This window comes from Odocoileus virginianus, chromosome 32 (genome assembly GCF_023699985.2).
Source record: "Odocoileus virginianus isolate 20LAN1187 ecotype Illinois chromosome 32, Ovbor_1.2, whole genome shotgun sequence".
In the NCBI taxonomy this organism is placed as follows: Eukaryota; Metazoa; Chordata; class Mammalia; order Artiodactyla; family Cervidae; genus Odocoileus; species Odocoileus virginianus.
Genome location: NC_069705.1, coordinates 6910112 through 6935513, shown reverse-complemented (window position 1 = coordinate 6935513; position 25402 = coordinate 6910112). Strand labels below are relative to the sequence as shown.

General features: G+C 47.4%; 1 protein-coding gene across 1 annotated transcript in view; it reads left to right on the top strand.

Annotated features, from left to right (window-relative positions):
- Positions 1-4247: 4247 nt before the first annotated feature.
- UBE2E1 (ubiquitin conjugating enzyme E2 E1) overlaps positions 4248-25402 on the top strand; it is a 65351-nt gene continuing 44196 nt past the window's right edge. The window contains exons 1-3 of the mRNA XM_070459844.1: positions 4248-4405; positions 5298-5482; positions 9002-9052. Coding sequence (XP_070315945.1) covers positions 5331-5482; positions 9002-9052 — 203 coding nt within the window. The 5' untranslated portion in view covers positions 4248-4405; positions 5298-5330. The remainder of the gene's footprint in view (positions 4406-5297; positions 5483-9001; positions 9053-25402) is intronic.

Below are 25402 nucleotides of genomic sequence, written 5' to 3'. Positions count from 1 at the left end.
AATTTTCCATACTCTTTCATCCCTCCAAATTTCAGGGAACTGAAAATGTGTTCCGTTTAAGAAAAGGTTTCAGAAACTAATGGACCAAACTGCTCAAGCTGCAATCCAGTATGTTCGAATACACTGTGACCTTATGTTATCAACGTATAGGAGGCTGAAGGCTAGTGTGTTTAGAGAATAGGTCTCTCAGAGGAGACGCTAAATTATAAACTGGGAAGAATGCTTCCATACTAAGTACCAGTCACATCAAACCCACCTTTTTGCTGTTGCCTGAGAAACCTTTTGACTCTTATCAAGTCTTGGTAAATTCTGAAAATCACATGGTTGTTCAATGCCTCCATGTGGTAGAAAAAATAATTTAGCTCTGTCCTAGCTTTGTGATAGCAACCTTCAGAACCAATAGAGTCGGGCAATGCTTAGAGTCCTTCAAAGGGATCAGTGTTTTTTTGGGGGGAAAAAAAAAAGCCTGTGGAAAAAACAACCCAAATTGAATATAAAAACCCCAGATCTCATTAGGCTTCATGTAATTGATCCTTCTTTGTAAATCTTCTTTATCCTTCTATCCTTTTGTATAAGGAATGACTTTTTCAAGCAAAGGAGCAACATAAAATAAAACAAGTTGAATGAAATCTGCAGTGAGTCCATCTTTTCGGAAAAGCTTTATAGAAATTCTTTTTACATTCCCAACATAAGAGCTTTTTCCTTTTGACCAAAAAAAAAAAAAAGGAAGTCTTTCTATCAAGTCATAAGGTAGCTTTAAAAAGTCATAGTAACAAATGTTAATTTGCTTGACAATTCTTTGAATGTGACATTGGCCAAAGAGAACGATCAGCTTCATGAAATATTTGAAGTTCCGTGCAAGCAACAAACCAAAAATAAGAGTGCTCGAAAGTTAGATGGGGTCTCTTTCTTTTCAATCAACTATGTCATTTCACCTCCTAGGGATCAGTCAATACATTGAACTTCAAGCGCTTCTATTTAAACATACTTAATACTCTAAAGATGGCTTGAGGAAGAGAACTGGATCATTTTGAGAATCAGAAAGAGGCATTACTAAACTGGAGCCCAATTTTTCAAAGCCCAGGGATGGCAGAGCACTGCACCACGTGGGTCTTTTGGCTGAATGCATCTTTTAAATGTAGATTGAGCCTTCTTATCAAAGCAGCCACTATATATATGCGCATTTGCCTGCCCTTGACTTTCAGAGTTGGGGGGAGGGGTGGAGGGAGATTTTCCTGGCACACCCTTTGTTTTCTTCAGGACAATATAGCATGAGAATGTAGTACCTACTTAAAATATGCCTGTCAATATGAAATAAAGAAATAATTAGGATTATTCTCAGAGTAGGGAGCAGGGAACTTCAATAGTGATCATTAATTGGTTCAAGTACAATACATGTTATAAGTTCAGCGATTCCCTTCAGTAGCTTCCATTTTTTCCACTTTCCCAACTATGCTGATTGTTAATGTTCTTTAAAATATTATCAGAGTTCTTTATATAGTAAATATATTTAATATATTGTTCTTTAACATAATTGAGACTCTCCCTTCTTCCCCCTACCAAACACTGCCAGAAGAAACAAAATCATCTCCAGACACCATGGACCACAGCTGTAATTCTGCCACCGACTTTCTGCTTGACCTTGGATAAGACACCGGGTTTCTTGGCCTGAATTTCTTCATCTGCAACATGAGGAGTTTGAACTCAAAGATATTATATCTTAGGCCCCATTTGGTAAATACAATCCTCTAATTCCTCCACTCTTATCTTTCTCCTGAGGAGGTTTCTTAAACTGTCATCAATTCTGAATCATAAAGACCCCATGTCCTAACAAAATTCCTGAGAAGTAGGATCAGGGTGGGATTATGAACACTTTACTTTGAGCAACAGTTAATAAACCATCTAATTATAGACACACATTTGTTCTTTCTTACAGCTCACTAGCCACTATGGCACAGGTATGGCCCTTCATAGATGAGGAAAGGGAGGCTTAGAGAGGTCCATTTGGCTCCTTAGGCCTTGCAGCTAATAAGCAGAAGAGCTAGAAGGTTACAATGAAGCATTATTATTATTTTTGTGACAGAGACAACTGTCGTTTTAAAATAACCTGACATAAAGAATAGTCTTCCGAGAGCAGCAGATTTTTTTCTTAACATTTCGAGGTTTTTATTCCCCCCTCCGCAGGCAAGTCATTCCTGAACCATAAAGCACTAACCAGGGTTAGAGATAAGAAGACTAGGACACAAAAAAGAGCGAGTGTCCCTCCAGACTGGTGGTTGGGAAGGCACTCCCCTATAGAGGAGGGGCCCTTCCATTTCATGATTTGTCTCCCCAGGGACCAGTCTAATCCAAGCATCGATGAAACACAAAATACCACGTTCGGTTTTTCAAAAAAAATATTATTATAGTTAGTATCCAAACATATGATTTACACAAACCAAAATTAAAGAAAAAATTCAGCCACCATCCCAGTCATATGAGCAAATCAAACCTTTTCTTTTCCTGCGTTCTTCACTAGTTGTACTCACACTGTTCAGTTCAGTTCAGTCGCCCAGTCCTGTCTGACTCTGCGACCCCGTGGACTTCAGAACACCAGGCTTCCACGTCCATTACCAAAACCCTTGGAACTTGCTCAAACACACGTCTATCGAGTCAGTGACACTGACAGTGTAGACATGTATTTTAAAGAATCAGAAACCCAAATTTTCGTAAGAGGAAGTCTCAATTTTAATAACTGTCTTCAGATTTTTTTTTTATCCCTACTGAGTTCATGTTTGTTTATTGATTTCCCTTAAATTTATATCTTTTACATCCAAAGATATAAACAGCCTGGTTTTAAGCAGATTCTTTTGGGTTGTTTTCATATAACATACAGCAGAGAATGGTATTATTTTTATACGCTCTACTAGGACTCCTGAAATCAAACACACATCTGGGATCTTTTCAAAATTTCTAAGCATCTGACCGACTGAGGGATTGCTCTGTCTGGAGATAGGAGGCTGAAATGATGACCTATATATATTTTCTTTATCAGCTTTTAGATCCCTTGATTCCATGACAGTCCTTGGTAGGTACATGTTTCCCTGTAAGGGTTGAGCAAGAAGTCTGCACAATTACTTTATGAGTCTTAATAAAGTTGGAGTTTCACGTTGAGGGCTAGGAGGGGTTTAGGTGGTAAGAATGCTTGTTTTCCTGGTTAGAGGATATGCCACGGGCTTTATAAATTGTGTTGTACTGTGGTAACTGAAGCCACTGTTGCCATGGAAAAGGATGGCAATTTGAATGAGATAATTTAGAGTGGCACATGGAAATGTGACTGGACAGTCGCTTAATGTACTACACCTAGTACGTGTAACATCAGACGTATTTCTTCAATTTCCTTCGATTGAAATGAGGAATAAGTGAGAAACATAACTGTAATTTGATGGCTTAAAAAAATTAATCTTGGTAAGAACACTAAATGAACAATTCAGAATTAGAGGGACTTTTATAAAAATAGTATGATTATTTGAATGGCATTAGTATTGTAGCTGAAGAAGGTACAGCGGTCCCCCAAACTTTTAATCCAAATTCGACACCAAAAATCCTAAATCCAGTCTAACGCAGTAGTACAGAGTTTATTCCCATTGATTTCTCACATTCGTGAGACTATCGCACGTTGGTTGGTTTTACCTGTCACGAAAGCACTTTTAGAAAACATCACCTCTGTCTATAAAAATGACTGGAAATATCTAAAATTGTAAAATGGCACGTGTCTGGCAGAGAAGTCCCGTTTCTCAGAGGCGAGCCTGCCCCGACCTCTGCTCCTAGCAGGTAAACCGTCAGAGGGAGAAGCCAGGTCAGCCCACAGGAAAGCCTGTCGTGGGATTTCTCATTTCCCCTTAGGCTGATCACTTTTTAGGAGCAGTTTCCGGGGGCATTCTCTCGTCCGAAGTCCTGGCTACCACAGCACCTTTTTTTTAAAAAAAAAAAAAAAACCAGTCGGCCACCCTCGGGTACCCCTGGCAGAAGCCCTTTGCCAGAGGACTTCCTCAGGTCATCTCCCCACCCCGGGCAGTTCTCGGCGCCCCTACCCCTCCCAGCGAGGGCGGGGGCGGGGTCCCCAGGCCACGCGAGACCTCGGCCCCCGGCCCCGCGCCCGAGGTGCTGAGGTGCGCGCTGGGGGGGAGGGCGCGCGTGCGGGGGGAGGGGCGCGGGGCGGGGCCTTCGCGGGGGCGGGGCCTTCGCGGGGCGGGGCGGGGCGCGGGCGAGCGTGTGTGGCGGGGGAAGCCATTGCCTGTTTAATAGTTGCTGCTGCTGCACTTCCGCTTCTCTCCCGGCGAGAGAGAGACACGAGTGGCCAGGCCCAGCCGCAGCCGCAGCAGCAGCCGCGGCGGCGGCACGGAGCAGCCAGACACAAAGAGAGGTACGGGGATCCCCCCCGCCGTCCGCCGGCCCCCGGCCGCGCCGCCGGGCCTCGGGGCCGCCCCCCGCCGCCCGGGCGGCCGCCGGGCGCGGGGCCGGGGCGGCGGGGGGCCGGGCCCGCCCGCGGGGGGATGGGCGGGGACCCCGGGCCGCGTGGGGCGCGGGGGCCGCCCACGGCGGAGGCGGGGGGGGGGGCCGCCGGGGCTCGAACTGTCAGCGCGGCCCCGGGAACCCCCGCGGCCGCCGAGGCCCGCGGAGGGGGAGGGGAGGGGCTCCCCGTGCCCCCGGGGCAGGGGCTCGCGGGGCTAACCCCCCGGGGTGGCCGCGTTCATTGTTATTCCTCCGCCGGGGAGGCCCCGCACCCCCACCCCGGCGGCGCTCGCGCGAGTGCTGGGACCCCCGCCCGCCCGCGCCCCCGGGGGCCGGCCCGGGGCGGGGGGGGGGGCCCGGCCTCGGCGCCCCCGCCCGGCGCCCGCTCCCCGCCCCCACCGGCGCCCGCTCCCCGCCCCCGTCCCCCCTTTCGGCTTCCTCCCTCGCCCCTCCCCGGCCTCCCCGCCCCGCCGCCTCGCCGAACTCCGCTCCCGGCCCCCGCGACCCCCGGGGGCCGCCGCACTCCGCCCCAAGCGGGCCGGCCCGGCCCCCGCCCGGAGGGGAGCCTCGGGGGCGGCGGAGGGGGCGGCGCGCCGCCCTCTCGGCCGGTCCCCACCGCGGCCCCCACTCGGGGCCGGGAATACAGACAAACAGCCCGCGTCCGACTCGCAGAGGCCGTGATGGGCCTGGAGACTCGGGAAAGCGCGTGGAGGGCGGGGGGCGGCCGGGGCCGGAGCCCTCCTGACAGCGCCCGAGTTCCGTGTCTACACCGGCCTTTCTGTTTTGTCTCTCTCCCCCTGCAGGGGCTGTTAGCGGGGTGGGGCGGGGGGTTCGCTATGTCGGATGACGATTCGAGGGCCAGCACCAGCTCCTCCTCGTCTTCGTCTTCCAACCAGCAAACCGAGAAAGAAGCAAACACCCCCAAGAAGAAGGAGAGCAAAGTCAGCATGAGCAAAAACTCCAAACTCCTCTCCACCAGCGCCAAGAGGTACCGAACCCCACCCCGCCCCCAGAGCTGGCTTCCTATTGCCCGCACGGCCTCTGGCTGCACTGGGTCCGCCTCCAGTGAGGGTAGCCTACACGCTCCTCAAAGCTTCTGTGTTCATAAAAAGGGAAAAAAGGACCTTGAAAGCCCGAATTATTTCTCTGTTGCTTCTGTTTTTTCTTCTGATCGTTGTCTACACGCAGCTGTTGTGGCTTGCCTCCCCCGTGTCTTGATGCAATTTGTGAGAATCCGCATGAGTGGTAACCAGTGACCCCCAGATCTGATTGCAAATTATTTGTCCTGTTAATCACTGCTCTGTGACCCTCCCCAAGACTGTCATCCCACTGAATTACTAATACCTGCCCGGACAGCTCTGTTAGGACGATTTCTATCACCGTCTTACTTCCTTCTCACCTGTTGCACATGGTATCTGTCTTTGAATAGTGCTTTCTCGACAAATTGCGGAAGGAATAACTAACTTACATTAGCAGAGTAAAAAATTTAATAGGTGGAGATGGATGTTTCAGATGGGATTTAAAGAGATTTTTCTGATTTAGAGAGTTGAGACAAATTAATGAATCAAATTATGTCAGTTAGTTATTCTAGGCTGTTTTGGGGGTTCTTTGTTCTTTTTGAGAACTTCCACTTGAGTTTCAGGGAAGCTCAAATTTTTTTTCATGCTGTTTTCTTTTATGTTGTAAACAAAACAAAAATACTTCTGTCAACACAAGTTGAATTCAAGCAGTAGCTCTTTTTCTTTTTTCTCTCTCTCTTATGTCTCTGGTAGAAGCTACTTTTAACCTCCATCATCCTTCAGTAGCTTCCTCGGACCTCCACGAGCCTTAGTTTACAGCAGATTCCTTGGAGCCCCTATTCCTTTTCATAAATCCTGCTGTCCAGTGGACAGTCATTAAACTTTAAAGTGGCAGACCAGAAAGATAGTAAGGATTCGAAATGGTAGTTTAGATAGAGATGTCTGTCTTAAAAGAACGTTTAAAAAAATGGAACAGGAGGCTTCAGGTCTCTCCACTGAGTAGTGAACCAAAACTCTTAGCTAGAAAGTCTGTCCTGTCATTCTCCCTGACTTGAAATTTGAAAAGTTGATAAAATGCTTTGGTGACCTAAGCACAGGAGATGAAGGAGAGGCTCTGGCTTACTGTGAACAGTGTAGAGGTGGAGTTAAGTGGCAAGGTGCCTTGGCAAGATCCTCATTTTCAGAGGGGTCGTTTGATTGCATCTCGGCTTCCCAGGAGTCCTGAGCGGCCCTCTTTGGTCAGCCCTGTGCTGGCTCTCTGCGAGCCTGGTGTCTATCCTGCCTGCTTTGGATGGAGCCTTCTCTTCATTCCCGCTCCCATTCTCCGGGCGCTCTGATCCAAGCTAAGGGCAGCTTTTGGCCTGACCTAAGGCAAAATATTTGTGTTAGTTCATTACCATTTTTATATTTTGCTGGATTCCCCTAGTGTACAGGAATATATTTGGGGATAAAGGCATAGGTGTCAAATATAGAATTGTCTGCTTTATGTAAGCAAATTAGAGACAAGTTTTTTTTTTTCTTCATTAGACACAATTTGTCCATTTACGCTAAGGAAGTTAAAAACTCATTTGAAAATGCCTGGGAAAGAGATGGTAGGTGTTAAATAAATGAAAGGTGGGAAGCTTCCAACAGTAATTTTATCTATCAAGTTAACATCAGCTTTAGCTCCCTGGGAATCTTGCTGAAAGAGTGGCTGTTACCATAAAGCAGAGCTGTGGTTAATAGTAAAGGGGAAAAAACAGAGGGGGGACTCTTATCTACGAAAGAACAAGGGGAAATGTGAGGTCGCTGAGACCCTGTAGATGTTGCTTTGAGAAACTGATTTGGAAGGTAGGAATAGAATTGGGAATGGCACATATACTAGGAGATAGAATGAAAGAGAAGCCTGAGTTGGCCGACAGAAGGTTATTTACTGCATGTTAGAAGGAAACTGCTTGTTGGTTTTTAGTCCACAGCTGAAGGTGGACTGGATAAGAAATACTCTGTGGAACATGTGTGGATTACTCTTAGAAATCTTTTCCCAGTACTCTAGAAGTAGTATGAATGTTTGCTGTAGAAATGAAGTGGATAAAGCTGTCTGGTATTATCTTTTTTGGGTATTAAAGAGAGAGCTCCCGTTTCAGTGACTATTTTATCAGAGAGATTGGACTGACAAGGAGAATTTATACCAGTTGTGCTAAGGGGGAGGTGATTTTTCCCCCTGTACATAGGCCTTAACATACACAGCCATTCTAGTAGATGCAGGTCAAGAATCAGGAAGCCCGAGATCCAAACTTTGCCTAACATATAATAATGAGTCAAACACCGGGGATGCCAAGGTCCCAGAGCTGATATGATCGATAGCGAAAAGAATTGAGCAGGACACAGATAAGTAGATAGCAGAGATAGCAAAGCCCTTTCTACAGTTAACCAGATTTGTAGGGGACAAGAAATATCCTCCAATCGGAAAGTTTAAGGAACTTCCCTAATCACCACCCCAATTCGAGGTAAATTTCTCTTGACTTTTAACTGAAAAAAAAAACTGCCTTCATAAAACGTTTTGCAGTCGCAGCTAGCTAGCCCTGCCCTACCCTCAGAAACCTTCGGGAAGAGCAGAGCACCCGTCGGGTTGATCGCTTTTAGACTGTGCCTGTTCTCCTCCTGTACTGCGCAGGTGGGATTTTAGGTTGTAACATAGCCCTTTAGGGCTTGACACGATGGGGGCAGCAAAGGTGGTAAAGACAGCAGGCTGGTCTGGAAGGTGGCGGAGGCTTCAGGGCTGCAAACTTTGGTCTGAACTGATGCTCTGGGCGCCTAGGTAGGCCGAAGACAAAGGCCGGGCCCGGCGTGAAGGCCGGGCGGCGTCGGCTCGGGGCGGGGGATGGGCTCCGTGCAGTGGCGGGGCGCTGCGGGGACGGGAGCCCGGGGGAAGGGGGGTGGTCCCGGGTTCAGAGCCGGTGCGGGGTGCGGGCCGGGGCTGCCAGGGAGTGGGGGGGCCGTCGGGGTGTGCGGGCGAGCGGGGCCGGGCGGCCGGTGCACCTTGCGGGCCGCGGGCAGGGTGTCCGGGAGGGGGGCGGAGGCGGGCCGCGGGGGTCCCAGGCCGGGCCTGCGGCTTCGTCCGCCGCGGGCGGGGTCCGTCCCGGGGGCACCGCGCGGCCTGCGCCGCCCCCGCCCGACGGTCAGGCGGCAGGGCGATCAGCGCCCGCGGGGCCGCGCGGGGAGCGGCCATGTTGGCTGCGTCCCGGGGACGCGGGCGGCCTGAGGGGGGCGCCGTGCGGGGCGGGGGAGACACGGAGCGGGCGGGCTGCGCCCGCGCGGCTTGCTGCGGCTCTGGAGACCAGCCGCGAGCGAGGCGCTCCGGAAGGGTCGCGGCGGCGCGCCGCCGAGCGGGAGCCGTGCGGCGTGCGCGAGGCGGGCCTCAAACCCTGGCGGGGGGGGGGCGGGGGGGCGTCAGCCCTGCGCGCGCCCCCCTGACCGCTGTCTTTCTCTCCCCTCGCCTCCCGATCCAGGATTCAGAAGGAGCTGGCGGACATCACTCTAGACCCTCCGCCCAACTGCAGGTGAGCGCCTCTCCCTTGCTTTCCTTTCTGAACTGTAGGTTTCTTCTCGTTGTTGCAAACTTTTGCTTTTGTTCTTTGGCCAGCGGTGGTCGGGGCGCTGACCCCGAGCTCACTCTGGGATCAGGCCTGGGCGAACGCTCTGACGAGGCTCCGGCCGCCGTGCGGCGGGTGGTCTGAGGCGGACGCCTGGCCGCCTGCTCGTCTGGGACGCCCCTTCATGGCTCCTGAGGGTGCTGGGAGGCCTTCTAGAGGCTTAGGGACATTTTACTTCAGGAAGCTGCTCTTTGTTCTCAAGCTAATAGAGCGGTAACACTGCATCTTCACAAGTTGCGTTATGTACATTTTTGTGTTGGGCTTGGGCCTGACCGATTCAGGATATACCTTGTGGCTTTGATAAAGAGGTTTTTACTTTAAATTATTTCATGGATTTAAACTCTTCCGTAGAGGCGTTTTTCCTCAAAATTGCTTTACTCGAACTGTGTGTATATAATGCGTGTTTCAGTTTCAAAACAAGTTGATACACGCTTTTGAAGGATTTGGTGATGACTTGATTTTCTTTAAAATAGCCATTTGGCTTTTGTTGAGTCAAGGTGGAAGACGATGATTTTACTAAATCAGAGTGAAGTGAGGAAGGACTTACGTACTACAATAGCGCCATTTGAGAGAGATTAATTATTCCCTTCTATTACTCCCACAGTCTGAAAATTAACTGTAATGGTTAAGCTAATTTTTAGTTCTCAGGATTGATAATTGGAATAGGATGTGGTGTTTTAGAAGTGTAAATTTATATGGCATAGGAAGTTGTTACTAGCAAGTAACAGTGGTGATAAACACAATTTAAAATGCGCCTGTGGAAATACTCAGGTTGAAAAACTAAAGGGAGTATTTTGCTTATGAGCACTGAACTTTCTAAGCTATGGTTAATGGATTAATTGGGGAAGCTTTAATACTGCCGTTTTTGTAACATGTTCTTACTGTCGGCCAGGTGTGGAGTGTTCCTTTGTAAAATCTTATCCTGTTTTCTGAGTTTGAAATGCCCTTAACCTGTAGTTTGTAGCCAGTTAATCGTTCTGGAGGACTTCTCTCTTGGCCATTACGGATCTTTTCAGACTGTCCTTCTGAACAGTTGAGAAATGGGCCAGGCTTAGGGCTGGGATAGCTTCCTTTTTCATCTTGGTGGCATCCTCGTTCCACTGGAGGCCTGTGGCTCCCCTTGGTTGGTTGTAGTGAACCCAAGGGCATTCCCCGAGGTACCTCTACTCCCTGTCCTTACCACCCACATATTGGATATCACGTCTCTTCCATGCGTGTCTTGTGGATTCAGACAGCTTTAGCTGATCTAGGTACCAAGTTTTTAAAGCATGGTTTCAAAACTAATAATGCTTATCAAGGCATAAACTGCTTTCTTAAATTTACAGTTTAAAATTGTAAACAATATGAAGGTTTTCATGGGATTAATCATTTTCTTCAAAAAATCAGTTCTCAGTACACTTTAGTTTCCTACCATTTTAGCTGAGTTCCCTTGTGAGAGATTTGTATTGCTCAACATGTAGAACTTCTTATCCTTGGAAAACCCTCCTGAAGACCCTTCAAGGTGAAACCTCTGACCATCCATCACCTGGGTGCCAGGGGAAGCACCAGACTGGATGTGTGTTGGGTTGTGGGTGGTGGGGAGATAAGCTTTAACATACTTAAACGTTTTGAAAAAATTTCAGTTTCAGAGAAAACATAAGACGTTTTTATTTTGGGAGGGAAATGTGTATTATGTTGACTTTAAAAGTGAAGACTGCCTTATTTTTCTGAAGACATTTTTCAGTAGGGCTGTTTAAGGATTGTGAACTGTGATTTCTACTTTTGGTTGGTTTACTGGTATTATTGACAGAATGTGATACAATACCCCAATAGTGAGCTAACTTAAAAATGAGTTTGGTTTTATGTTTTCTGTTGGTACCTTATAGGATTGAACCATTTACTATTTTAATGTACATTGTTATTTGAGATGGAAATGGATAATTTGAAACTACTTTTTTGAAGTTCGTGTTCAACTCTTTGGAATCCCATGGACTGTAACTCCAGGCTCCTCTGTCCATGGGATTCTCCAGGCAAGAATACTGGAGTGGGTAGCCTTTCCCTTCTCCAGGGGATCTTCCCCACCCAGGGATCCAGCCCAGGTCTCCCACATTGCAGGCAGATTCTTTACCTTCTGAGCCACCAGGGAAGCTAGCTTCCAATTTAAATGTGTGAATTAAGTGATACATTGAGTGTATGCATATTTATTTCTTTATAATTTTCTTAATGTTACTCAGCATGAAAGCTTGATAGCTTGGTTCTTAAATATTTTTAATTTCAACAGTTGTAAACTGTATTTTGAGTGAGTTGAATAATTAACTTTCAATTAATGTATATTAAGCTTTTGTAGAGCTGCCTTTCTTCAGTCACTATTGAGTGTGTGGCTTTAAATTTAGCTACATTACTTTATTAAAGTATAGTAGTTGGAACACGGTAGCCTCGGTAAACCATTGATTATTGCAAATCATTGGGAGAATTGCTTCTCCTGAAGGTGCACTGGATGTGTTGAGTAATTTTAGCACTTGACAAATATATGTGAACTTACTGAACTTCCAGACTTGTGTGAAATGCAATTTGTCACATAGTTATGTTTGAGCACATCAGGTTAAATCCTTAGTGTTTTGAGTAGTTTTTTTGAAGAACAAAATGAGGAATATATTCGACTGTTGCTGTTCAGTTGTCTGCTACTCTGCGGCCCCGTGGACTGCGGCACACCCTGCTTCCCTGTCCTTCACTGTCTCCCTGATTTGTTCAAACTCATGTCCATTGAGTCAGTGATACCATCCAACCGTCCCATCCTCTGTCACCTCCTTCTCCTGCCCTCAGTCTTTGCCACCATCAGGGTCTTTTCCAGTGAGTCAGCTTGTCGTATTTGGTGGCCAAAGTATTGGAACTTCAGCGTCAGTCTTTCCAGTGAATATTCAGGGTTGATTTCATTTAGGATTGACTGGTTGGATCTCTGCTGTCCACGGGACTCTCAGGAGTCGTCTTTTACATCACAGTTCAAAGGTGTCAGTTCTTTGGCGCTCAGCCTTTGTGGTTTAGCTCTGACATCTGTACATGACTACTGGGAGAACCATAGATAGCTTTGACTAGATGGACCTTTGTCTCTGTTTTTTAAAATGCTGTCTAGATGTGTTAACAGTTTTTCTTCCAAGGAGCAAGCGTTTTCTAATTTCATGGCCACAGTAACTGTCTGCAGGGATTTTGGAGCCCGAGAAAATAAGTCACTGTTGCCACCTTTTCGCCATCTATTTGCCATGAAGCAATGGGATGGGATGCCACGATCTTAGTTTTTTGAATGTTGAGTTTTAAGCCAGTTTTTTCATTGTCTTATTTCATACATTCAGTGACCTCAAAAGTATTTTAAACTGTATTTTAAACATTCCTGTGTATTGCCATTAAAGTCAAATTCTTTAGTACCTCTGAACTGTCACATCTGCACATATAAATATAACCGTGACCAGTTTCCCAGTCCATGGACTGTGCGTTTGCTTAGGCTTTTCCCTCTCACTCATTTAGGAGAGGAATTCTGTCTTAACTACTGTAGTGACTGCTAAAGCATTGGATTGTAAAATTATGCCTTTAGATAGCTGGTGAACTCTGGGCCGCTAGAGTCAGTTTTGTAGCTGTTATTTACAGCCTGGGGCTCAGGCTTTGCTAAATTGACTAGTTATAGCTATATAACTAACCTGTAGCCATAAATGTCTGTAGCCTGTATGTCTGCACATAATAAATGACACATTTTGCACAAGTCCTTTAAACTTCAGATTTCTCTTATTATATATATCAGAATTTTGAGTTAAATACTCATTTAGTGCCTCAAAACCTAAAAATTAATATTTGAGGCAGGGTGCTATTTAGGACAAAGTGTCTTAGAGAAGTCATTAAACATTTCAGGCATGGGTGAGGATAATAAAAATAAAACTTCCTTTTATATGAGATGACTTTATTACATTTTGAGCATTATTTTTCTGTTTTCTAAATATATAAACCCAACTAAGTCAGTGCTTTTTATTTTGGGGGCAGACCTAGAATGTAGTCAGATACAGTGGTTTTAAAGTTTTACAGCTAAACTCACCCTTTTTTTTTTTAATGTGATACAAAGGCTAATGTCAGGAGCATTAAAAAAAATGTAAAGCAGTCTTCTCAACCTTCTTTTCCTCATTTACTCAAAGGGCTGAACACTGGGCTGACCTGTCTCATGATGTTGTAAAGTTCACATGAGATAAAGAGTGTTGTGATTGTGTTAGATGGTGATTCTATTAGAACTGCCCATTTAGCTCCCTTTAACGGCTCATCTTTTCTCCTAACATTGCGTTTTGTTGCTTGTATTTTAGTACAATTTTAGGCTGTTAAACGATTATGAGAATGGATGTTCTGAGAGACTGAGATGCAGAGGTTGTGGAGTGCAGTGAAAGACCCTCCTGCAGGTCTCTTCCGACCTTGCCCTTACGGAGGTGCTCTGGGTCAGCACCGACCATGTCTGTGACTTTACATTGCTGTATTCTGTGGTTTTATAAAATCTCCTGGCATTGGTGGTAATAATAATGCGATGTCAGTTTAGAAATCCCAGGCTGCCCACCTTGGGCTGAAAAGAGATGATCCTCCTCTCACAGTAGTAAAGACTGCATTTCGTCCAAGCATGTTTTGTATGCTTGCTTGGGTTTAAGAAACAGGTTCAACAGAAGTCTTCCTGTACAAAAACCCTGTCTCACCTTACCTGCTGAAAAATAGCCTTCCTTGTATATATCTTTCATTTATCTATTACCTGGCCAAAAGTGAACTGTTTCCTAAATGAGTAGGAAGTCTTGTGGGTGTTGTGCTTCCCAACATGTGTGAATTGTCAAACTATACTGCTATTGTTTCCCATAAAGCGAAAAAGAATTCCTGTGTGACCCAGCAATTCTACTCCTAAGTGTTGTCCCAAAAGGACTGAAAGCAGGGACTCGGCATTGAGTCAGTGTTCATAGCTGCTCATAGTAGTCAAAAAGTGCAAATAACCAAGTGTCCATCAGCACATGAGCAGATACACAAAATGTGGTCTATCCGTATAATGGAATATTTTTCGGCCCCAAAAAGCCGTCCCCACCTGCCACTGCACTGCCCAGCACGTGGGATCTCAGTTCCCCCCGGGGGAGTGAGGGGTGATCGAACCCTCACCCGCAGCAGTGGAAGCGAGAGTCAGCCACTGGACTGCCAAGAAAGTCCCGTGGAATGAAGTTCTGATTCATGCTATATACCATGAATGAACTTGAAAATAAGCTAGGCAAAAGGACAAATATTATTCCATGATTCCATTTACATGATGACATAATTAGAACAGGTAGATTGGAGGGTTCCCAGGGGTAGGAGGAAGGGAGAATTGGTAGTTATTTCTTAACAGGAGCAGTTTCTGTTTGGGGTGTTGAAAATTTTGCCAACAGATAGTGGTGATAGTTGCACAATGTTGTCTTTATAATTAATGGTACTGAATTTTACACTTTGAAGTGGTTTAAAATGGCAAATTTTGTATTACATATTTTACCACACTAAAAGAAGGAAAAGAAAAAGACTATACTGCTGTTAAAATGTTGGCATCTTAAGGGAAAATTGTTTATAGTTTAGGAGGCAATGCTACAGTTTTTTTGGATTTGTGTAACGGAATGTTAGGTTCCTGTCATAAACCTTGAGTGCCTGTCACACGTGAAAAGTCATTGCCTTCAGGGTCTTCATTGTTTAGGAATCTTGGTAAGAAATGCACATACAGATTTTGGATTGTACTTGGAAGTGTCAATAGTACTTGCAAAGTAGTGAGTGCATGTGACATTATTTTAAAGGTTGAGAGGAGCACGATATTACTGTGACCTGGTGTGAGGGTTTGTGTCTGGGGCCTCGCAGGAGAGCAGAAGTGAGTGGGGAGAGGGAGAGACCCTATTGGGGGAGAAGGAGCGCCCGTGCAGGCCCCGGGGTCACAGAGGAAAGCAGCCAGGGCGCTGCTGGGCGCCAGGGAGCCGGTGTGCGGCCGGGGCCTTCCCAGGTGGCTCAGTGATGAAGAACCTTTCCGACCAGCAGGAGCTGTGGGTTCCACCCCTGGGTGGGGAAGATCCCCTGGAGAAAGAAATGGCAAGCCACTCCAGAATTCTTGCCTGGGAGAGCCCATGGACAAAGGAGCCTGGGCCTATGGTCCATGGGGTCACGAAGAGTCGGCCCCAACTGGACAGCTACACAACAAGAAGCGAGGCAGTGAGAGGGAGCTGGAGAAGCCACGGTGACACGTGTGCTCCTCGGGGTTGCCGGGAGGCTGTGGATGTGACTTCCTGGTGCTGCAGGGTTGCCAGAGACCCTTCGAACCGGAGGTATGACCCAGTTAGAGCTGAGCATCTGGACAGAGAAGCAAGGACTGCGTGGGACTCCTGCCGCAGAGTCCAGATGGGAGGGCCGGTGGGCCTGGGATGGGGACAGGCGGTGGCCTCAGTGGAGGGGGAGCGGTGGAGAGTACTGGAACCAGAGGACTTGGCCACAGATTGAGTTGTGGGGCCTGGAGAGGGCTCGGGCCCAGGGAAGATGGTGGTGCCGTGAGCACAAGCGGGGGCTGGAAGCCTGGCTCCTGCTCCCGGTCCGAGTGCTTTGTGGACCCCCGTACACACAGCGCTGAGCGCCGTGCTGCTCCTTGGTAGGCCGTCAGTCAGGACTTGCATTTTGATGGTACATTTAGGCTTCTTATCATCCGTCATCGAGCTCTCAGATCTCCCTCACCTATTGTAGATTAGACAGGTTAGACTTACAGACTGCCCAAAGGACAACAACCATGATTCCTGTCTTTATTCTGATCCTACATATTCTTTTCCCCCAACTTTTTAAATCTGAAAACTTTCAAACTACAGAAGAGTTGAAAGAGTATTACAGGGAGCTCCAGCCTTCACCCCCATACATCAACTGTTAAAACTTCATCTGTGCTTTGCTTCCATTTCATCTCTATATATTTATTTTGCAGAACCATTTGGCAGTGATCTGTGGGTGTTGGGACGCCTGTATGTGGGTTTCTGTGCATTGAGTCTGAGGTGGGCTGGTGGGACGCTGGGGCTGGGGCTGGCCCTGGGCGTCTCTAGTAGATGCAGAGGTGGGTGATGAGGTCCGCCCAATGGCCCCGGGAGGAGGAGGACTGAGATCTGCACTGCGGGAGGGGGGAGCAGCGCGGCCCTGGCCAACACAGATGCCAAGTAGGGGAGAGCTGTGAGCCGTGGGGGAGGCAAGGAAGTTTTCCCTGTGGACTTAAAGTATAACAGCCTGCTCTGTAGACCGAGAGGAAAAAAAGTGAGAAGGCAGGAGCGGGAGAGGTAGTGTTCTTTGAGCACAATTTGTAGGGAAGACAATAGGATACAGAACTGAGATGGGTGAGTGAGAGCTAAGTCACTGCAGTCGTGCCCAACTCTTTTCGACCCCGTGGACTGTAGCCCGCCAGGCCCTCCTGTCCATGGGCTTCTCCAGGCAGCCACACTGGAGTGGGTGGCCATGCCCTCCTCCAGGGGATCTTTCCGGCCCAGGGCTCAGACCCCTGTCTCTTCTGTCTCCTGCGTTGGCAGGTGGGTTCTTACCACTAGCACCACCTGGGAGGCGGTAAGTGGGAAAGCGCGTGTTTTGGAAGGCTGCGGGCCTGAGCCTGATGGAGGGATTGTGTCTAGAGGACCGAAGCCTTTGTGGCTCTCGAGGAACACTCCGGCTGCTGGAAAAGCAGCCCCTGTTGCCAGTGTTCTTCCGTTTGTTCTTTCCTGGGAGACTTGACGTTCCTTGAGAGCAGGGATTACGTCTTTGCATCCCTACATTGTCCGAGAGAGTAGATAAACAACAATACATGTTTGTTAAACTAAAATACAAACACAGAAACCCAGTCTGAGTCTGATAGTTTAATGGGACGTTCTCATTACCCTCTTCAGAAAGTACTGGAGAGAGCTGGAGAAATGGGGCCGTATTTTACAGGTGTCCATTGCTGGCAGTCTTCCGAGGAGCCTGCCAGTCTGTCTGGGCAATTTTCACCTTGTTGGCATCACAGAGGAACTCTGTGGTACAGAAGACGGTGCTGTGGCTAGTTTGGGAAGATGTGTGCAGAAAATACCAGTACCTTTGTTCATGCTTTTTGACTTCAAAAGAGTACTGTTTGCCAAGAAGCGAGCATGGGTTTAGAGGTGCTGAGTAAATTGGGCTTCCCGGAGCCTTGTCCAGAGCCTTTCCAGGGTGGGTTACGTGGAGGTGCTGGCACCCGCTGGAGGCATCTGACAGATTCCCCACCATCAGCGAGTGAGGCAGGGCTGCGTGATGAGCCCGTGCGTGTTCACCTGTCCCGTGCAGCTGTGCTCTGAAGTGAAACAGCCGGCCCGGTGACTGCTATCGGACTGTGCGCCTCGCCCCAGGAACCCGCCTCCTCCAGGGGCTGAGGCACTCCCAGGGCTCCTTGCTGGAGAGCTGCAGCCGGGGGCCGCCGTGTGCGGACAGCTCCTCGCTTGAAGCGCATGCAGAGGCCCTGCCACACTTTGTCCTCTTTATCCGTGGAGTCATGTCCTGCTGCTTGTGACCCCATGGACGGTAGCCTGCCAGGCTTCCCAGTCCGTGGGATTCTCCAGGCAGGCACGCTGGAGTGGGCTGCCGTTTCCTCCTCCAGGGATCTTCCCGACCAGGGAATCGAATCCTCGTCTCCTGCATTCTGGGTGGACTCTTCACCACTAAGCCGCCAGGGAAGCCCTGTGCCACGCTACATAGCTTATGATAAAGTTGGAGGAGGCCAAGGTGATGTCTCCAGTCAGGAAGGGCCCGTTGGCTTTGCATAACTGAAGTTATCACTGGGTTTTGTTACGTGGGCAGCATACGGTTCATTAATACTGAAGTTATAGGTGTGCAGAACTCTCCTGGGCCAGGCCTAAGCCCTTTTTGTAATTCGGCACATCAGTCACCCTCCCTGGCGGCTCAGACATTAAAGCATCTGCTTGCAATGTGGGAGAACTAGGTTTGATTCCTGGGAAGGTTCCCCTGGAGAAGGAAATGGCAACCCACTCCAGTACCCCTGCCTGGAAAATCCCATGGATGGAGGGGTCGCAAAGAGTCCGACACGACTGAGCGACTTCCCCGACTTCCCTTTCCTTTTTCAGAGGAGTATCATGGACTCGAGACCCAGAGACTTGAGAGGTGTCAGACCCTTGGGAGAAGTCAGCTCGTAGAGGCTCTTGGATGTCTCCAGCTCACCTGGAGAGGAAGGTGTGAGAAGAGGGCTCAGGATGAAGACTTGGACGTCTTTTAGACGGAGGTGGTGGAGGCTCAAGGAGAAGCCAGGAAAGGAGACAGAAGGAGAAGGCAGAGATGGGGGTGAGGAAGCAGCGAGTGGGAGGAGTTCTGAGTGGGGTGGTCATCAGCTCTGAAGCAGTGCTGCTGAGGTGGGCGGAGCGGAGACTAGCAGGCATCTGTTGGCTTTTACACCTTCTCGTGGTTGGTGACCTTCACGAGACAGATCCAGTAGCGGCGCTGACTGTCGAGAAGGAAAAGGTGTTTGTGTTACTCTTCCCAGCTAGCAGCTTTCACTGTGTTTATCCAGGGAAGTGATTCAGTGTTGCCAGATTTTTACACTAGTTTAATTGTTCTTAACATTGTGTATGTTATTTCTTTTGGGAGGGGGGTCTATCATTTTCAGTGAATTCTCAAAAGGATGGGGGGGGTTCCTTTTCTCTCCTTCCACTAGAAAAGTTCCTGCTTTCCTAGATTCAAGGCCTTTGTAATCGTTACGGCTAACACTGTGGTGTGGATACCATATGTAAACAGTGCGGAGGTTCATATATTATATTTTGATAAATCCCTTTTGCTGGATTTGGTTTGAAAATACTAGGCAGTGGATAAATTGGAAAATCAGTAAATTGCTGCTGCCATCCTTAAACTTTTTAACCTCCTTTGATTTGCAGTGTTCTGTGCTCTTCACACTTGTGAGTGCACTAGAATAAGTGGGTTTATGTGTTTACTTTTAACACAGCAGAAGTTATTCATCATAGTCGATTTTTTTTTCATCCTTTTAAGGTTGACTTACGTTGTTTTATGTTGAATGTACCTGGAACTCTTAAAGATCGTACAAGCATCACCTTTCCAATCATCTTCCAGTCCCATTTTATTAATTTGTTTCAGATTATCCCAGGCACTCTTGGGGCTGGTTAACTTGATAACTGAAATTGACCCTTTTTCTGAGGTTGATCCTCAAGACACATACTTGTAAATTATACACCCTAAGCCGGGGACAGTGAGACACCTAGAGTTACTGCTGCGCATGGATAACAGTTCTCTGTGAGACAATGTAAACGCTGATCTTCCCTAGTTCCTCCCATCAGAGCCACATGTTTAAATAGCAGTTATGCAGAGAAACCAGATGCCAGGTTCCCATTCCGATTTGGAGCAGGGTTAGGGGGATTGCACAGCTGTCCTAAGGGATCTAGTTGGTGTCTGTTTATTCACCTCACAAAAGTTGTCAGTCAAAGCACTACATTTTTAGTCTCCAAAATACACTGTATTTCATTGACATTAGCTTTATTCAAAAGCGGGGTTTTGGATTATGATTGATTTTTTTCACTTTTTAAAAGAGAGGTCATTATAGTAAATGAGTGCTTGGAGGAGAAGTTATTTATGATCTCTCTTATTCAAATAATTTTCTCAAATCTGTAAGTTAAAATTGATGACACAGAGAAACCATCGTTGCTTGTATGGTGGGAAACTTGAGACCTGAGTCCTGGTGCTGGCTCACGTGGTGAGATGGAGGCGTCCGGTAGATGGGGTCGTTTGGGTAAGTTAGTGGCTTAGACCTCCTGGAAGAGTGAGAGCAAAGCTGTGGGAGTTGATGACAGAATAAAGAGATTTTCTGGGTTGGGAGACATTCCGCTAGTTCAGAATATTTGTTAGAATCACAGAAGCATTAGGTACTGGCAGAGGAAGACAGATGGTAACTGTGGAACCACAAGGGTTTTGGTTACATGGCACTTTGCTCCCCAAATAACTTAAATTTCTCCTGCCACCACTCATAACCATTCCTCATTTATGGAAATGTATGTCAGTGTTAGGAAAGTTACTGGAATTGGCTTTGTAAAATTTTATTTCTTAGTTGACTCTGCTAAAACACATTTATCCTAAAGAAGATCGTTAAAGTGGTGTCCATCAAAGATTCTGAAAGAAAACATTTGTTTTATAACAAGCACCCAGGAGGATTTTTTTATATATATACATGAGAGAGAGCTTTCCCTCTAACCTAAGTAAACAGTTCAGCAGATGTACCTTAAGTGGCGATAGTTATGTGTGAGCAGAGACTGGCAGTCAAGACAGCAGTGCCTTGTATTATTGACAGTGTATGATTCTGCTTTGGCCTTGGTCCTTTTCCTGAGTAACCCTTCTAAGGAAAGTTCTCAGATTGCACACTTTATTCTTCAGCCTGATTGGCAGGCCCCCAGAAAGTGCTGCTGCTTTGTAGCTCAGGCTGCTGAGATGTTTTCACGTCCAGAATGTATTTGTCACATAGTAAACATTGCCAAGGGCTTCACAGGCGGCTCCGTGGTAGAGAACTCACCTGCCACTGCCGGAGATAATGGGTTCGACCCCTGCCTAGGGACGATTTCTCTGGAGAAGGGATGAGAACCCGCTCCCCGATTCTTCCCTGGAGAATCACATGGGCAGAGGAGCCTGGCCTATAGTCCGTTAGTGAAATCGCTCAGTCATGTCTGACTCTGTGTGACCCCGTGGGCGTAGCCTACCAAACTCCTCCGTCCAGGGGATTCTCCAGGCCGAAATACTGGAGTGGGTTGCCGTTTCCTTCTCTAGGGGATCTTCCCAATCCAGGAATCCAACCTCGGCCTCCTGCCTTGCAGGCAGACGCTTTACCGTCTGAAGCACCAGGGAAGCATGGGGTCGTGGAGTCAGGTAAAACGGAGCAACTGAACAGCAGACTGGCAGAAGATGCGGGCCAGTCTTAAAATAAACCGGCCGCCAAGGACACAGTTCTTCTCAGAGCCAGAATTTGAAATTGGTTTTTGTTCTTCCTGGCCATGGCTGTTGCATACTGTGTAGATGTAAGAATTTCTTTTACTGCCGTGTACTGTAACTGTTTGCATTTAGACATACTGGGGGGAAATACTGTCTCATAGTGCCTGCAAGTTAAAATACATGGTTATGAAAGAAACCCTAAAAAGTTATTAAGGTCTTGGAGCCCAATCAATTGTTAGGATGGAAATTCTGTAGCTTGGAGGATTGGATGTTCCCTTCTTTCTGTTTCTGTGTCCTGTTTACTATGAGATGAGTGAATTTTCATTCACAGGTGACAAGTGAATGTCACAGGGCTCGTCTTGAAACCTTTCTACAGTTAGAGGTTATAGTCCAACTCTGCTTTCCAAAGGTTAAACTTTGTAACCTGGTAGGAAGCCCCTCCAGTTATGAAGTCTGTCTGAGGTCGAACAATTCCATGCAGTGCAGTGGTAACACTTTGACCTGGAGGTGCAGGAAGAGAAATGCTGTCTTGTTTAAAGGGCTAAGTCAAATCTTGAGACTTAATGACATAATGCAGGCTTAGTCTGCCACTTCCTTTCGGGCTGAAATCTTTGTCGCTTTGTTTTCTAGTCCCCCCCCCCCCCCCAATCCCTTCAGAACAAAAAAGTTAGCCAGTTGGGTGAAGTTTTCTGTTTGTTCTGAACACATTAACGTGAACCAGAAAGGTTTGTGACACTGGACTTGTTGAGGAATAGATGTGATTGTGTGTCTCCAGACTCTATGAATTGCTGTTGGCCTGAACTTTGAAAGTATGGTTCGTTCCCCCAACAGATGTTCTCCAGGCCCAGTAGATTAGTAAATTACGTTCTTTGAATGACTTTTAAAAAGAATTGTCTGTGATAATGACAGATTTTTGTTTGTTCCAGTTTAATCTTATTACTAGTTTTGCAAGTGTATTGAGGCCTGGTGGTTATCAGTGACTGGCTGGAGTGGGCGGGGTTCCCCCCACCTGCCTGTTTCCCTGGAGCCTGTGGATCCCTCTGCAAGTCTCTGCTCGGAGTCTGCCCTGGCATACTGCAGCTGGCGGCCTTTTGACTTCAGACACAGCTGTGTTCCGCTGGTCTACACCACACTCAGCTGCTCATCCTGACGTTATTGGGCAGTTCCTGTTGTGCCAGGCACACGAGATAGAGGCTTCACTGGAAAAGTGCTCGTGGAGCTTACATGCATATGGAGGGAGGAACAATGTTAAAAATGTATAAAACAGTTCTTATCACAAGAAAAAATATGTTTTCTGTTTCTTTAATTTTGTATCTGGTATGAGATGATGGATATTCACTTTGGGTGGTCATCACTTCATGATGTATTCAGAAGTCAAAACGTTACGCTGTACACCTTAACCTTCAGCAGTGCGGTAGGCGGATCACTCTTCAGTAAAGCCGGGAGGAAAGTGCACAAACAGTAATCCCAGGCAGCAGCTCTGAGAAATCAGTGCAGGGTCATGGCGCAGTGAGTGACGGGGCCAGTGGGAGCGTGGGTTGATGCCAGCTGGGAGAGCTGGCCCTGAGGGGTGACAAGGAGCCAGCCACCAGAGGACATTTTTAAGCCCAAAGACAACAAATAGAAGACTAGACGTTATGTATGAGGTCTAGAGTAGGAGGAGATGAGGTGGGCAGCCGTCAGATTGTATTGATTTCAGTAGAAGGCCATTGGACAGTTTTAAATAGAGGAGTGGTCTATACCACCATGATTGGCCTAGTCTCACCCAAAATTTCCAGCTCATAAAAAGAGAGCTCACGGAGTTACTCTTTGTAAATATCCTTGTTTGTTTTTTGCCTTACGAACAGATTCCCTGACATTTCTTTATATAGCTTTCTATTATACCTGGATAGGATAGATCTGTCATACCTACTGTATCTAGATATCTCATATCTAGAAATCTCCACTCGCCTCTCTGACGTCCCGGGTGGGCGGGGGTGTGACTGCCCTGTGACGTTGGCGCCGCCGACAGAAGCAGTTTCTTAGCTGGGTCTCCCCTGCTGGCCCAGCTTCCAGCTGAAGGGCAGGTGGCGCGGGGCTGCTGGAGGAAGCCTCAGGACTCGGCCTCTCTCCCCAGCAGACAGGAGCCGCAGGCAGAGCCGGGCTGGGTGCAGCCTGCTGCTGTCCTCCCAGACCCGCCTCAGTTCCCACGGTCCTGACAGGCTCCATCTCCGCAGCCTGAAGCCCCGCGTCTGTGTGGTGGGGCTGTGGGGCCGTGTCCTTGATTTGGTAGGCTCTTCTATGGAGTGACAGTTTGCCCTACCTTTTAGTTAATGAAAGTGGAAATACTTGGACGAAAAGGGGCATGTAGGCCAAACACAGGTAATGTTACTAATACATTGATTAGTGTTATAATCATTCTCAGGTGTGTGTCTGAACCTGCTGCTGCTGAAATTCTGATGTTAGAGAAATGACCTGTAAAATGAATGTAATTCCAACCTATCCTAGTAAATGATTCCGGGAGGTTTGGAGTTGCATTGATAAGAAATTACATCAGTTCTTACAGAAGAGTAGGTTTTCTTACTGAAGAAATGGTTCTCATGATTTTTTTCGACTAACCTAGTAACAGCTAAGTTAAGAGGCCTCTAGGAAATTGTTTTTCACTTATTTACTGTTATAGACAAAATTACACACTTAAAATTTATGCATGTCATACAAAATTCTTAAAAGGGGACACAATTTCAGTGCATGTGAAACATGGGTATTTGCTTGAAGGGAAGCTACACCAATAATACAAAATAATCAATACAAAAATGCTTCAAAAAAAAGTACTTATGTTTGACTTTTAAATGAACAGAGACTCCCCTGGTGGCTCAGACAGTACAGCATCTGTCTACAAAGCAGGAGACCTGGGTTTGATCCCTGGGTCGGGAAGATCTCCTGGAGAAGGCAGTGGCACCCCACTCCAGTATTCTTGCCTGGAAAATCCCATGGATGGAAGAGCCTGGTGGGCTACAGTCCTTGGGGTCGCAAAGAGTCGGACACAGCTGAGCGACTTCACTTTGACTTTTACTTTTTAAAAGAACTGTGGTAATTATACTTTAAATGAATGAATGTGTCCAGTGTTCTAGGTATTCACTTTATGCAGAATAATGAAGGAACAGTGGGAAGCCTGATTTATGGTACTCTGGACAGCTCTTTTTTTTTAATAGTTATGTTTTTGATTGTGCCTGGCCTTCGTTGTGGCACGTGGGCTCTCGCTGCCTTGTTCGAGGGTTGGACCCCAGGCCCGCTGCCTTGGGAGTGCAGGGTCTTAGCCTCTGGACCACCAGGAGAAGTCCCCTGGGCAACTCTTCAGAGTTCATGTACATATCGTATCTTAGTTCAGCTGCTTTCTGCCTCATACTCTGTGCTGTGGAGATTTAAAAAATAGCTTAAAACTTGGTAATATAGCAGCTAACATGTCAGTATGATTTTTATTCCCATTTTAGAGATGAGGAAAGAGAAACTTAAAATGGTCAGGTAGCTTGCCCAAGATCACTTGGCTCTTAACTGGGGGAGCTGGTGTTTAGGTCCTGGCCCATCAGAGCCTGCCTCCCTAACCATCCTCTGAATTAGACCTCACTTCATGATACTGCCCATTCAGTTTTTACTCCACTGAACTGTTGAGATTTAAAAAGACGGGGTTATTCAAAAGTTAGCCACTGACTTTGTTTGGTCAAGCTGGCCATTTACCTCTCTGTGTTCTCCAGCGTAGGTTCAATCACTGATGCGTTCCTCTTTAAAACCTGGAGGCGGCCCGTTGCCCTTTGGGTGAAGCACCCCACACTCCCTCTGTGAGGGGTCGTACGGGTTCTTTGTTGGGTCTGCGGGCGTCTTGTTTCCGAGCGTGGGCTCTGGAGCACCCAGCTCAGTAGCGTGCCTGGTGGTGGTTTAGTCGCCAAGTTGTGTCTAACTCTTGACCCTGTGGGCTGCAGTCTGCCAGGCTCCTCTGTCCATGGGGTTCTCCAGGCAAGAATACTGGAGTCGGTTGTCATTTCCTTCTCCAGGGGATCTTCCCATCCCAGGGATGGAGCCTGGGTCTCCTGCTTTGCAGGCGAATTCTTTACCAACTGAGCTGTATAGACATCGCTCACAGGCTGACTCCAGGAGACCTGGTTCCTGTTTGTCACTTCCCCTCTGTAACTTAGCTGTGTTCATTTCACTCCCTGGTGCAGTCTCACTCCAGTTTCTATCCTTACTGTTCTTACCGCCCAGACGGAGCTGATTCATCCCACACGGTGCTCTCATCTGTGCCCTGTGGCCCTTTATGCGCTCCTCTTCACA